Source organism: Gymnogyps californianus, chromosome 1 (assembly GCF_018139145.2).
Source record: "Gymnogyps californianus isolate 813 chromosome 1, ASM1813914v2, whole genome shotgun sequence".
NCBI lineage: Eukaryota > Metazoa > Chordata > Aves > Accipitriformes > Cathartidae > Gymnogyps > Gymnogyps californianus.
In genome coordinates, this window is record NC_059471.1 from 99,330,269 (window position 1) to 99,344,853 (window position 14,585).

General features: G+C 42.8%; 1 protein-coding gene across 1 annotated transcript in view; it reads left to right on the plus strand.

The window, feature by feature from the left end:
- The window catches only part of DSCAM (DS cell adhesion molecule), a 443,556-nt gene extending 433,783 nt beyond the window's left edge, over positions 1-9,773 (plus strand). The window contains exon 34 of the mRNA XM_050891759.1: positions 9,433-9,773. Coding sequence (XP_050747716.1) covers positions 9,433-9,773 — 341 coding nt within the window. The remainder of the gene's footprint in view (positions 1-9,432) is intronic.
- The last annotated feature ends 4,812 nt before the right edge of the window (positions 9,774-14,585 follow it).

Genomic DNA, 14,585 nt, shown 5'->3' on the forward strand with positions numbered 1-14,585 from the left:
CTGCAACTATTAAAATAGACTACCCATGTTTTCTGTAGATTTGGAGGCATTGGATTCAACTGTAGTTAGTGGAGAGTTTTATGCCTGAAGCAAGGATTACATTTATCAGTAAATTTTCAGCTTCTTTCATGTTCTTACAGTCATAAATGCAATGTTAAATTTCTAAAACTACCACCAAATGTTCCAAATCAAACCAAAGATGCTGTGTCCACTTCAATTAAAATAATAGATTTTTAGAGCAGTTCTGTTAAGAGTCCCTATCTTAAACCTCACTTCTACAAAAACGAGATTTTGCCTGCTCATGCCATTTTAATTTTGAAAATGTCAAAGCATTTCACCTTGATAGTGTTGAGACAGTGTGTTTGATTTTTGCATGGCCTTCCAGTCAGCCCAAGGTAACCAGAAGCAGTTGTTTCCATACAGACAAGAACTGATCTAGCCTTGCTTTAAAGTCCTTGCGGTCATTTACAGCTGTTACTGCTTTAACTGACTTCACACACAGCAGGCTCTGCTAATTTCCCTCTGCCAAGAGGACCTTAATGTAATCTGAGATCTATAGAAGAACTGAGAGACTATGGCATCTGAAAATGTAAACTAAATCTTACCTGCAAGAAAGGCCACACTTGTGCTATTTTTTGAAAGTAAAGTAGAAACTGATACCACTAGAGAAACAAACTTTTGTTTTAACGGTACATTCTTAATCTGACTGTAGTGATAGTCTTTGCCATCCATGTAAGAGCTTCTTTATATGGTGGCCTTTAAAGCATAGCTGTATGTACACGTGGATGTATTTCAGTATTGTTCACCTTTTTGTGCCAGCATCCTTAACTTAAATGTGAGAGCTGAACTTCTGGTCCCGGTGGATTAATCAAAAATGCAATGATGCACCTTGTCAGCATCACTCAGGTGATTCAAACTGATGGACATGTGGAGACTGAGTTACAGTAATTCATCCATGAATATATCTTCAGCAGAGCAGCAGAGTGGCGCTGATATTGGTTCCCTTGTTGTAGCCTGACGCCCCCATAACTATTAGTAGAGGGATATGCTTACCCGTCGCCTTGGCACGGTAAGGTTTAGCCGTGAATTTATGGGTATGGTGCAGAGCCTGTTGAGGTCAACAGAGTGGCTCCCACCGATTTCAGTGAACCGTAAGTACGGTTCGAACTCCTCACCTCTCCAGCCTCTGTGCTGAATCTAGGCTCCCAAGATATCCCAGGAATAAACCCGTGAAGGATGCCAGTTTCCATGGAGTCATGATTGATTTAACCCTCAACTGAAGGGATGTATAATTGAACAGTTTCCATTCACTGCACCCAGGATCAGCAAACGAGTCTTAAAACTCCAGCGTTGCTAACTAGAGGTACCAGAGCGAGGGCTTCAGCACGGCTTTCCCAGCTCAGCCAGTGGGCAGGAGAGCGCTGTCTCAGAGCATCCTTAAAAATGTATGAAGCAGCTTGCATGACAAGGTGAAGATGGAAAGGGAGAGCTCCCGTACTTTACTTTTCTATCATTATTTCATTATTTATTGACATTTTTTCTGACTTTAGTTTTGAAGTGCATATTGATTTACATGGTGAGGTCCCTTTTACAAGGTTTTATAACTTAGACGTTGCATTAAACCAAAACAGGAAGGCCTCAGTTCTGCAGGTGCACCGGCCCTGTGAGGCTGAACATCCACATGGCATCTCCATAGGGTCTAAATCTATCTGGCCCCTGGAGTTAATCAGTCTATCCTTCCTTACACCAGCTCAGCGGTGGAGAGGCCCTTAAAAATATGTCAGTTCTCCTTAATGTTACTTCTGAAAGGTACAAAGCATCTGACAGGTCTTTTAAAAGTGCAGCACTGTATGAAAGACCGAAGTTCTGCTTAGAGAAATACAAACCAAAAATGTGCTTCGATTCCTGTTTCATTAGACCTTTCAGGAGTAGGCAACAATGTGATAATCAAGTCTCCTGGCATTCAGTTAGACAGATGCACAGTGTGTTATGTTGATGTAGTGCAGATGTGTGATCTCAGTTAAACCATAGCAGTCATGGTTTTGCTTTAAGACACATTGATTAAGGACTTTTTCTTGGAATTAGAAGGCTTAAATCTAAATAACAAAATGAATCATCTTTAAAAAAAATGATCCACGTTAGTTGGAATCCTCATTTTCAGTCACTTAAACCTAATCGCCAGTAAGTATAAATCAATTTATAGTCTTGCTGAAATCAATATAGCTACTCTGATTTATGCCACTAGCAAATTTGGCTCCTGAACTACAGTTTTACTGATACCCGGGTGTTTCTTAAGAGATAACTCCAACGATTGTAGTCAACAGCAACTGTTGTTTTTATTTTGTTGTGTGAAACATAGCTGGTATTTTTAATGCTGTTATGAAAATGCCAGTTTTAGCAAACTGCAACATGCAACATTTAACTAGGTGTTATAGATCTTCAAATTATCTATGAAGGTGTAGTTTTCATGGAGAAAGAAAAATGATACTTGCCAGCTATAAAGTACAGCCCTGCAGGGATGATAGGGAATTCTGATGATAGGGAATTCTGATTTCTCCATCTAGAAATGGGAAACTTGGCATATTTTTCTAAAGTGTTTTGGCTGTTTCCTATCTATGTGGATGAAACAGACATGAACAGCGTAAAGATGTGATTTTATGTTGTCTGCCAAAACACTGTAAGAAGCCCAAAAGATGTAATGGCGTGAGTCACAAAGCCACGAAGGGCAGGTTAGCAGCTGAAATGCATCCAGACACCTCGCTGGCCTTGTTCAACGTTACGCATTCAGTTGGTTTAAAAGTGTCCCCCAAACGTTGAGCACTTTGATCATTTTTCTTGGGCAGCAGAGCAGAGGTTGAAGCTACCCTGAAGAAGGGAAGAGCGTGTGCCTGCCCTCACAGCAGCTTCTTTGCTAACAAGAAAGCTGTGCTTTGCCTCCTCCCTCCTTCCTCTCCCCTTCTGCCGCCTGGCTGCTCGCTAAGACTGTGATTTAAGGGAGTGCTTGGACCTTTTCCCTTTTATTCTGGATCACCTTAGAGAATTATTAAATCCAGTTTTTTTGTTGAAAAAGTGGGCTCAGAAGGAGTCTGTGAGCTCCTGAACTTGCTAATGGTGTGCTCCTGTTGACCCAGAGTAAGCTGAGGTTCCCATTCATTCGAGCAGTCAGTAATTTGCATGGGGAAATTTCACCTCCATTTCCATTACTGATCAATACTGGCTCTAGAGAGTGGAGCCCTGTTATTCAAAGCATCCTTCAGAAATTTTTTATTGTTCAGTTGTGGCATTTTACTGCAACATTGACAAGAAAATAATAATTATTAAACAAAGAGCATTGGGAAGGCAGTTCCACACTGAACAGATCCTGGGGAAGAAAAAACAAAACAGACACAGGCATAAGTTGAAGCCTGCCTACTGCTTTGGTTCTCTTCATTTCATTATCCTCCAAGTTTCCAACAAGTATCCACCCGACTCTTCGACTGGGTGCTGAGTCAAGGGAGGCACCATGAAGCTCAGCTAGGTGCTGAGAGCAGCTGCTCACCTCCCCACTTCGGGGCAGGAATGACTCTGCATCTGGAAAGGATCTCCTTGCTTCCCTTTGCAGCCGGCCACGTTTCCTGGCTAACAAGGCAGGAGGGCAGAGCTGGTGCTGAGCTCTTCACTGAGGCGCCACCAGGCTGAGACCTCTATCAGCCAAGCAAGGAGGTGCAGGACTGATCCTCTTTACCTCCCTGCTTGGCTGAGCAGGACACAGGATCAAGTTGGCTTTATTGCTCATTGCGTGTATTTATATCTGACGTTGCAGTGTGCTGCGAGCCTTGCAGGTCTGACTCCTAGCCTGTTGGTGTGGGAATGCTTGTGGCGCAGTGCAGACTGTTCTGCGGGTTCAGTGCAGGATACATGGACAGAAGATGGACAATGAGGGAGCATCAGCAGGTTTCAAATGCTGACAGCAGCAATTATAAGAAATATTATTGCTGCTATCAGTCCGGCTTCAGATCAAGCTGCTGGTGTCTAAGAAAGCTTTGCCTGCTAGCTTTTAATGGTGTGTACGTTTTTGAAGTGACGAAGACCTCCGAACATCGCTTGTGCTCTTTTTTTTGTCAAACCTCTCACCTTGGCCTTGCAAACCCTCCACCCTTTCCTCGTTTCTAATCTAAGCTTTTCCTATAGGCAGTCTTTTTCCTGAAAAAGAGCCCATGAGTACCAGCAAAGGCTTCACTGATTTATTTACTGTGCTAGTGAGCTGGAAAACACCACCAAACTTTTTAATCAGCATAAACCTGAACTTAAAGCTGTCTGTCAGCAGCTCTGTCTCCCTTACTTCCTTTCAAAAGAAAATACAGCATCCCATCAGTGCTTCCCCTTCCAAACTCAGGACAAGCCAAGAGATGCCCAGCACAGTGGCATTCCATCTTCGCCAGCGCTTGTACACCCCCCAGCACTGCACAATGTCATGAAGAGTTCTATACTCAGGTCCCAAAGCAACATAACTATGTCAGCAAGGCACCTTACCTGTGCTAACAGAGTTGTATGGATTCAGTTCTGGCATGATCCCATGAGATCATGCCAGAGAGATCTTTAAGAGCTTTTTTTACCCACTCGCCTATTAAAGTAAGCTGTGTGAATGCCCTGTTCACCCAGTCTTATTCTTACCTTTGTTAAATAAAATATCCTGTCATAGTCACCAGTCCTACTTTATAAACTTTTATAAAATAATCTTTCAAATAGCACAGAATTTCCTTCACTTGGCAACCAAAACTTGAAAATCATCAGATTTTCAGTACCTGAAGGTACTGAGATACCTTGAAGGTACAAGGTACAGATACTAGCATCACTAAGGGTCTCTATTGGAGCGTTGTGAAGACAATTTGCTTGTGTTTTAGTGGAAGTTATGATTCAATGAGAAAATGCATATAGCTATCATGTGACAACTTCGTAAGAGCATCTTTTTTGCAGTCTGTGATGATCTTTGTATTGAATATAGTACAAATCCTTAGATTTTTCTGGAGCGGATGAAAGCAAAAATACATGCAAGCTCTCTGGCATCTGAAAGAGGTATGAGGTAAATCTTTGGGGAGAAAGGAGTGCATCTCAGCTTGGTTTAGTTCTGCAAACAAGACAGCTATCTTGAATAAAATCCCAGAAAAGATGAGCAGTGATATTTTTCCCTCCATGTAGCCTGTCAAATTCATCCCAACCCTTCCCATACCTGAAGGTCACCTCCAGAAGAAGGATAAAAATATCTGTTGTTTTTGCAAAATGTTTTGCATCAGCTTAGTTGTACTGAAATAAGGGTAAATAGTTCTTTGCCCAGTGCTGCATTAACTCAGAAAATACTCCCTTTTTGGTAGAATCTGTTGCTTATGGTAAACATCATAGTAAGTGACTTTTAGCATTTGTTTACAAATATTTATTGAAGCTAACATTTTCTTAAATGTACTATACTAAATAATTCATTAGAGGGTTGGCCACTTGGAAAAAAAAAGACTGAGGTAGCTCTGGCTTAAATTGCTGCATTCAGATTTGACTGGATGTTTGTTATTTGTGTACGAACTCAGTGTTTCTAAATACAGCAAATTTCCCTTTTTTAAAAATGCATCAGAAACATATAGTTTTAGAATGTCTTTTGTACTAATTAAGCCAAAATGCATGAATTATTAAACATGCTCATTTGCAGTGCTCATGCACTTGAAAGGTTTGCTTTCATTACTAATAAGGCACACACACAGCTGAAAAGAGGTAATTAGAGCATCAAAGGCAATGAACCGTCCTGAAATTTCATAATGCTTTGCCTGAAAAAAATCATCACTCAGCTGGATAGCAAGAAACCAAAAAAATGTCTACACTGTTGTGTCCAGAAGGACGAGAACCAAACTCTTTCCAAGTAACTCCATAGATATGGCAAGAGGCTTTTAATCTTCTCAAAAATACCTTCAGAATTGATGTAGGAATGGCAAAAGTGAACCCCTGTGGTTATATTTCAAAGACTGTGTTTTTAAGTCAGAAACACATTAGTTCTTGTAAGTCAAAGACTTTTTTCATCCTGTGAGACCATTTCAATCCTAGCAAAGAAGAAAAAGTTCTATTCTCAAAATTTTTCTTTTCCAATGATTTTAATAATCTGCTTTGTTTTGTAAGCGGTTGCAGGGAAAGATGCTTCTTGCAGTTAAGAAGGAGCACTGGCACTTTTTGTGACAGGAAAATGTGTACATCATATCAAATAATGAGTGCTCTGTGTAAGCCATGTCAGAGATTGTGCATTGCATATCCAAGTTTGGAGAACAAGTTACACTCTCTGGTTTCTCATTACTGCAATCCTGTTGGAACTTCGCCCCCAGACATTTAGAAAACTACAGTAAAACGACTGCATATTGTTTACACAGATTATTGACTATGCTTTCTTATGTAGATTTAGGGAGGAAAAAAAGGCCTTTTTTACACAGCCTGAAGCTCTTAAATACATGTGAGAAATGTCTAGACAGCAGCTAGAAAAACCAGCCTTCATCCCTGTAAGATTCAACACTCATCTTTGTTATAGTCCGTGCATATCCATCGCTCTCAAGAAGTAGCAATGTGTTAAGATACAGAAGCGGCTCTCCGAGGCGACCGCAGGGGACTGCCGATGAGCCATGCTCCCGCTTCTGCTCCGCACTGGCTCCTTCCTGGAAAGTCGACCGTAAAACAGAAAATGCAGTAGTAAGAGGGAATGGGTGTGTGAAATGACCTGGCTGGTCTTAATAAAGCAGCGGGCGTTGTGCTGCCTGGCAGCAGCCCGTCACAGCCAGTGTCAGGGCGACAGACATCTTTGGGAAAAGGCCTGTTGTTGCGGGAAATAGGGATGGAGGGGTTCAGCGCAGAAAATTGGTCCTCTTCTGCCGGGGCTGAGGAACCCCTGTTTTGCATGGCGGGCAACTGTGGGAGCATGAGAGAAACCCCGCTTTCTGACCCCAGCAGTCTCTAAACATCCCCGACAAGAGGAAGGTATTACTTTGGTATTATAGTTAGTCACAAAGTTTTCACGCCTACTATTGCCATCTCAGAGGTGTGCTTTGCTGCCTGCCTTCGCTGGGGCCCTGACAGCGATAACCCACGCCTGAGGCAGCCAAACGAAGGCCCTCACCACCTTCATTAGCGGGCAGAGACAGGTACGCGGGGGCAGCATCACTCACTCCTACACTCTTGTCTCTCTCCCCCACTGGGGAGGAGTGGGTAGCGATAAGGCTCCTTATTTAGGATACCACGATGCTGCAAAAGACACAGCCACAGGGAGCAAGAGATACAAGCGTTTCCCATCCAGGCTGTCTCTTCCCTGCAGCTCACGGGGAATGGTCGTTGGAGCAAACTGCCCCCACAACTGCGTTTTGGAAGGACTCGGTCCAAAAGGGAACCCAGAAGCAAAATAACTGGGGTGCAGTGTGGGTGGCCAGGGGATCGGGGTCTGGGTGCCAAGGGGGCAGGAAAACTGTGGGCAGCACAGACGTACCCGCGGGCAGCTCAGTTCGATGCCTGTAGTTAAGCAGAGTGAGTCGGCACCTGCCTGCGCCTGCCAGTTCGTGTGTCCATGTCCTGATGTACTTCACCCCAGCAGCAGGTACATTGCTGTCTCAGCTGAAATAGGTCTCATACGCTGAATGTGTTTGACATGAAAGGTACTGTAGGAAAATAAGGTAAATCAGTAAAACCAGTTACTGTTACCACAATTCATTTTTCAAGTGGCAATCGGTATGATTATAAGGACAAACCTCCCCCTCTCTCTCCAACCTTACATAAATGTTGCCGTGGTGCACGTCAGCCTAATCTTGAGATACGCGCATCTTACTCTATGGGGGTTAAAAACCGTGTACCATGCATCTCCGTTGGAGATGTAGCTAGAATAAAACATATGGAGTCAGACAGTTCCTGGGGGATTTCTGTAGGAATAAACAGCGATTCTGTCCAAATGTAACTTCTTAGCAATTCTCTGTCTGTGACCTGAAATTATGGATAGAGCGGGTACTGTTAGTCTTTTAGGTAAGATCTGCAGTGCCTTGACTTATATAAGAAAGCAAAGGACCTGTTTTATTTTAGATCATTGGACAGGCTTTAGCTTGGTTAGGAAAAATGAAATTGTTATACATTGTTTTATTACGAAGAAGTGCTTTCCTGGTCTATTGTTTATGCCACTGGCACAGGTCAGCCTTGATTTCTACTGCTGTAAATAGCTCATGTAGACACAGGTGCCAAGAGCCTTCTACTTTAAACATTCAGGATGCATCCCATCCGTAGATGAGACTATGGTTTTGATATCAGCCATAAAAAGGAAGCTATATACCTGCAGAGGTCTGTAAAGAAGGGGAAGCACTGTTCTTGAATGCGCCTGTAACAGTGCTTTTTTCATATATACGTGAGGTTACACCATCAAATATTTTTAGAAGGGAATGTCATTATGTGCCTACTTGCCTCTCATTTCCTTGAAGCGACTTTATGAATGCCTAACAGGCAGGGCTAGAATAAATAAGCCAATCTGATTTCTGTAGCAGGTCTAATACATGTACAGATATGTGGAAGGTAACTCACCCCTGCCTAATTCCAGACAGCAGGTCCAAGGCACCTGTTTGAACTCAGTAGATTTGCAAAGGCAAATCCTCGGGACTGAGCAGGCTGCCGTCACCAGGTTCACATAGAAACGCCCAGGAATCGGGGGAAATAACGAATAAGAGGTTTCCTTGACAATACAGAACAGAAGGGAAGGTTGATGCAAGAGCTAGGGTGCCAGCCCCAATGCATTTTGCTGCCATAAAACATCAGCATAGTGATGGCCATAGTGGCAGAAAATCATTAGTGGTTTAAACACGATGGATGGCAGGTAAATGTCGTTATATTGGGACAAGAATGCTTTTCTGTTTTATTCAGAAATCTCTTTAAACCTATGGCCTTAACACTCATGCATCCATTTTAAATAATTTGGTCACTACTCTGGATTGGTGGTCATTAATTGTAATTGTGAAGGTTTTCATTTAAAATGGAAAATAAGAAAAGGAAATCTGTCGAGCCTCCACATTTTCCAAGTTTTGACAAATGAAAACCAAGACCTTTTCTTCTAGGATTTTGAGCAAAACTTCATGGTCTTTTCAGTTTATCTTCTTCATGCTGTGAGTGCATGTAAAACACATCGCACTTCTCATTATAGTCACTCTATTATGAAAACGAGTATTAATAGTGAATTCTTATGGATCTGCCCAAAAGGAGTTTGTTGACCCTTGATTCTGTGAGATCATAGCACAGTAAATGGCTGACAAACAATATATCAATTATAAATGCTGCAGCTGGATTGATTACAGATACTCTGCTTTGGTGGCCAAATCCATCAGCTTGACTCCCCCAGCCAGCAGGTGAGCGTAACTCAGCGCATGACCATAAGTAAGGACTTGTCTTTCACTTTTGCCTCCCCAGGTGATCTCATGCATTTGCCACCCTACCTTAGGATGGACTTTTTATTGAACCGTGGCGTGCAGGGCACGAGCAGAGACCTGGGTTTGGGGCAAGCCTGCTTGGAGCCGCAGAAAAGCCGAACCTTGAAGCGCCCCACCGTCCTGGAGCCGATACCCATGGAGACATCCTCCACAAGAGAAGTACAGTCATGGCAACCTGGTGCTGTGGCAACGTTACCTCAGCGAGAAGGAGCTGAGCTAGGACAGGCAGCAAAAATGAGCAGCTCCCAAGAATCCCTGCTGGACTCCCGGGGCCACTTGAAAGGAAACAATCCCTACGCAAAATCTTACACCCTGGTATAACAAAAAGAGCATGGCTGGACAGTGGCTGTAAATATTTACACTGAAAAAAAATCCAATGAAAGCTACCTTTTTTTTATTGAATCCCAATATTTATAATTAAAGAAGAAGATTGCCAAAATATTTGACAAAAAAAAAATAATAATATGAACGACAGACAGTGCAAAGACTCTCTTGCTTTTTTTCTGTCTGAGTGTGAGCTTCATCTGACTGGACATCTGAATTTTTGGGTAAAAGAGTCCAGTTTTCTGATCTTCACAAGCGTTTGTGTTTTTACTGATTTTCTACGAAGTGCATGGAGACTTAACTAAAACATTTTAACTGGAAGTTCCATCAGACAAGATTTAAAAGGGAAAAAATCACAAAAAAAAAAAAATCACCCTATTTGTGAATTCAACAGGAACATTGATTTGGAAAAACAAAAAGTCTTTTGTCATGTTTGCACTTTTTTTTTTAATTAGAAAATGGGTCCTTGATTGTTCTTTTTTTGTTGTTAATTAGGATGAGTGATGTCAGTGGAGTGAGGGGATTGATTTGGGGTTTTTTTTAATATTAATTTAATGAGACACACTTTGCATTTTGTCTATGCGAAATAAAAGGGTCTTCTGCCTTTATTTGTGACGTCTGCTTCCGTTGCCTTCCGCTGTACTTGGTTTTCCCTAAGTGTAATAGCCATGTCAGTACCGTACTCTGAACAATGTCTTCTTGTACTTCGGGCAGAAAGGGAAAGCAGGGGGTCATACCTTTGGTAAAAAACTGGGGATCACTTACCCACAGCTTTTTTGCTGCCATGGGGCAGAGAGCCAGAACGGCGCAAGTCCTGGGTGCTCTGAATCAAACTCACCCGGGACTCTGCATTCGCTTCATCTGCCACCGGGAGGCTTCCATTCGGCGTCAATATTTTTTGGATCAGAAGAAATGTGTTGATGTTACTTTACGTACTCCCTAGGAGTGGATCTTTAGTCCGTTTGGGAACAGCACTCACAGAAACTAGTCGCTTACGTAAGGACTGGGGAAAAAAAAACCAGCTTTTCCTGTAATAGGAGAAAGGGGAGGAAAAAGTTATTCCAGGTCTAAGATCAACGCAGCTTTCTTTAGAGGAAAAAATCTTTTTACGGGGAGCAGCTCATATTACTTTGTTGCATCTTCTGATTACATGAGAAGTAATATTGCTTGTTTTATACAAAGCATAAATGATTGAATACTACAGTTGGTGGGTTTAACTCAACAACATTTGAGCCGCTTTGCTAAGCGCCTCTTTGTGTGTGTTCTGGCTACCTTTGTGTGCCCTGGCCACGAGAAAATGGCACAGAGCATCCCAGATTAGTGCTCACACGAACACACTATTCAGCGCTGGCTGGAAATATTAACTGGGGTCTGAAGCAATAAAACTCGGTACGCTTGAGCAGGCTGAGAACCTCCTGCAATTTCCCTGGCTGGTGACAGTGTGGGCACTGCTAATTCAAACATTTCTGCACCATGCTCAATTCACGTTGTTTTAAAATAGAAAAATGCAGTTATGTATAATTATTTCATTACTATTATTAATGTAATTATGCTGTTATAAGGGCACTAAGTTAGGAAAGTACTTAAGTGTCTTGAAATGAATCAAGTTGCACTTGCATCCTTAGCTCTGTCAAGCCCAAGTGCTAAAGTTCTGGGAAGTCCTACAGAAGAAGCCAAATGAAGACATCCTTGAGGTATGTACTTCTTACAGACCTACAGAGGAGACTTGAGATGTCACTCAGATAAGGAACCATTTCCCATCTAGTCTGCCTATTTGACCAATATGGTGATAAAGCACATTAAAAAAAGGAGAGAAAAAAAAAAAGACACCACCAAAAAAACCTAAAACCACACCACCCAACCTTTCGCCTCCGTAAAAAAAATAAAAATAAAAAATTAAGAATTAACCATGAAGTATTTTCAAACAGAATGGAATAACTGTGTGTTGAAAAAAGATTGTTATTCATTTGCTTTGGTTTGTTGTGTTGGTTTTTTTTCATAGAGAAACATTTTGTTAATAAGAACCTAATTTAAACATGCAGAAAGAAATTTCTTCTATTTCCCTTTGAAAAACTCCACAGAAAACTAAACTTTTATTGAAGATTTAATTTCTGAGCAATTCAGTTCTTTTTGATTCCCCCAAGAGTCTTACTGGTGTGCTCAGCTTAAGCTGGATGGGGCATTAGTACTGCATTTACAAATAAAAATTGATTTTCTGAGTAGCATTCAGGACTTTTGAGTCTCAGGCCACTTTCATCTTCCATTCAAGCTTCCTTCTTGTCCTCTGAAAAAAGGTGAAAAGCTTTTGGGCAAAATCGAGGCTTGATCCATTTATTCCCGTGGCTCTTGGCTGCCCTCAAGCACAGGGATGGTGGGTCCTGTGGCAGCGCTCCCCACCAAAACCTGCCTTCAGTGACAGACAAGAATGAGTGTGCGATGGAGGGAGGAAATATTCACATTTTAAACTCCTGGTGACTGCTGATAGTGGAAATATTCCAATATCTCCCTAAATCTACATTTGGCTGACAATCTGGAAAGTGCCAACTGTCCCTGCCTTAACGAGACTTCCTCCTCATCTGTATTCAATGTGCCTGGTAATATTCATCCTCCTTATGAAGTGAAGATGCCTTTGGGGGCCCCGTATTCACAGAAATTCATGGCAAGTCGCCTGCTGGTTAAAATCAGAGTGGAACCGGGCTGTTGCTTAACACACGGAGGCTCAGACCTGCGGGGTGCCTGGCTCCGTGCCCTGGCTCCAGCCAGCTCTTCAGTACGCATGACTGTAAACATGTGTACGGTCCCCTTGGCTTGGGGGTTTTGTTGGCTCTTAATTTTCCAAACAGCACTGGAGCGGTAGAGCTCCTTAAACATGAAGCAGAAGCTTTAAGGAAGTGCCTGTCCCGTGCTCATCTAGTCAAGGTTTGGAGGCAGAAGTAATCTCTTGTCTCGGATCAATACAGCTGGGAGCAGTCAAGTCCCTGCAGGATGCATTGGTTCGCAGGACCAAGATGAGAGAAAACACGCTGATGTGTCTCTGACACTTCCCTGTAAGAGAACCGTCAAGATTCACATTTTACTTTTCCCCATGCCCCGATCTCAGCTAACCCTTTAATGATTCACAGATAGTAATTAACTCTCCCTTTTTGTCTCAAATGAGTTAGCAACTCCCTCACTCCTGCCTTTTCTAAGAACCCTTTTATCCTTCTTTGTTCCATTACTGTTTCGCTTAAATTGTCTGATTAACACAACTATGTTAAACTCAGTACAGTATTTCCCTCTCCTCATTTTTAGGTTGGAGCTTGCTTTTCCAATTCAGAACCAAAGAAATTTTGACCATTTAAAAGTTTGTATATTTTGGTCGATTATTTTTTTAACCAGGTGAGCTCCATAGCAGTGTTACTATAGCTAAGAGGAGTTAGGAGTTATAAGCAAGGTGAGGTATTATTACAACAAATAACATAGTGGAAAAACAAACAAAAGCAACCCTGGGCTACTATTTGGGACAAACGGAGAGTCCAGAGGAGCTTTGTGCAACAAGGTTTCCCACTTTCCCAGGCAGCTGGTGGGAATGATACCCATCCCTGGCTTGCAGGTGGGTGAATGGCAATAGGGCTCTACCTGATTCCTGGCATGAAGTAATTTGCGATAAATGTCTACAGACTTTGATGCCCAACATCCTTTGCCTGCACAGCCAGGTCTGTATGAAGAGGGGTTTTTTGGCTGGTTGGGCTTGGGTTTTTTTTTGAGGGGGGCCTTTTTTTTTTTCTGAAGACATGAACGGCGAAGAGGTGGGATAAAGGGGGCAGCGGGAAAGGCAAACTCCACCAGCACACCACTTTCCTGAGTAGGCTGAAAAGCTCTCCCAGAGAAGGGAGCTCTTTTTTAAAAGAAAGGAAAGGTAAAAAGAAGAAAAGGCATAGTTTGGACAGCCTGTTCATAGTTTTAGTGTTAGTCAGGTTATTTTAGGTCACAGCAGTTGCTTAATGGGCTCTCGTGGTCAACTATGAGGCATTCCAGCAGGGAAAAGAGAGTGCTTTTCTCCATTAATTTTCCCTGGGCTTGCCTGAGCCTCCCAAGGGGAACCTCACCACCTCCCCAGAAAGAAAATGCCTCTGTAGGAAGTGCACCAGCCCAGCACGCACCGCTAGCACTGCTGGGGGGTCATGCAGTGCGCTTCCCTGGGGTTTTATTGTACTTTCTGAACTATCCTTCCTTTTCTCACAATGAATGTTACACTCCCTTGTTTCAGGATTTCAGAGCAGGAGGGTGCTAGAACTGACACAAAAAGGATCTGTAACTATTTTCAGGGTTGACAAGGGCCCTGTGAACTTCCCAGCAGGTCTTCAGCACGGGAGCATTTGGTACGCTGGCTGCCCACCCTGCAGCAACCTCCTCCTGGCTCTGCTTTAAGCACCTCTGCCCTCCGAGGTGAATGATTTTCCCCTTCGCAGGCACCCATTGAAGGTGCTTGGTACTTTTCAGGCCTGATGGTAGGCGAGGGGACAAGCATCAGGGGTGACCCTGTGCGCAGATCTGGCCGGACACAGCCCCGGCGAGAGGGGGCAGCTTTCCTGCATGTTGGAGCAATCGTTTGAGCATAAAAGGAAGACCTGTCTCTCTGCGATGTGCTTGTCGGGAGGAAGGCTGCTGCAGGTATTTGTTCTGATGCTGCTGGACTAGAAACATACACACAGAATTTCTAGCCAGTGACTTTTTTTTTTTTTTTTAAATGGGAAATATGTACACATAAAAGATTTCAAAATCTCTGGGACTGAGTGTGAAAGAAACTGATTTCTACTCTTGTTCATG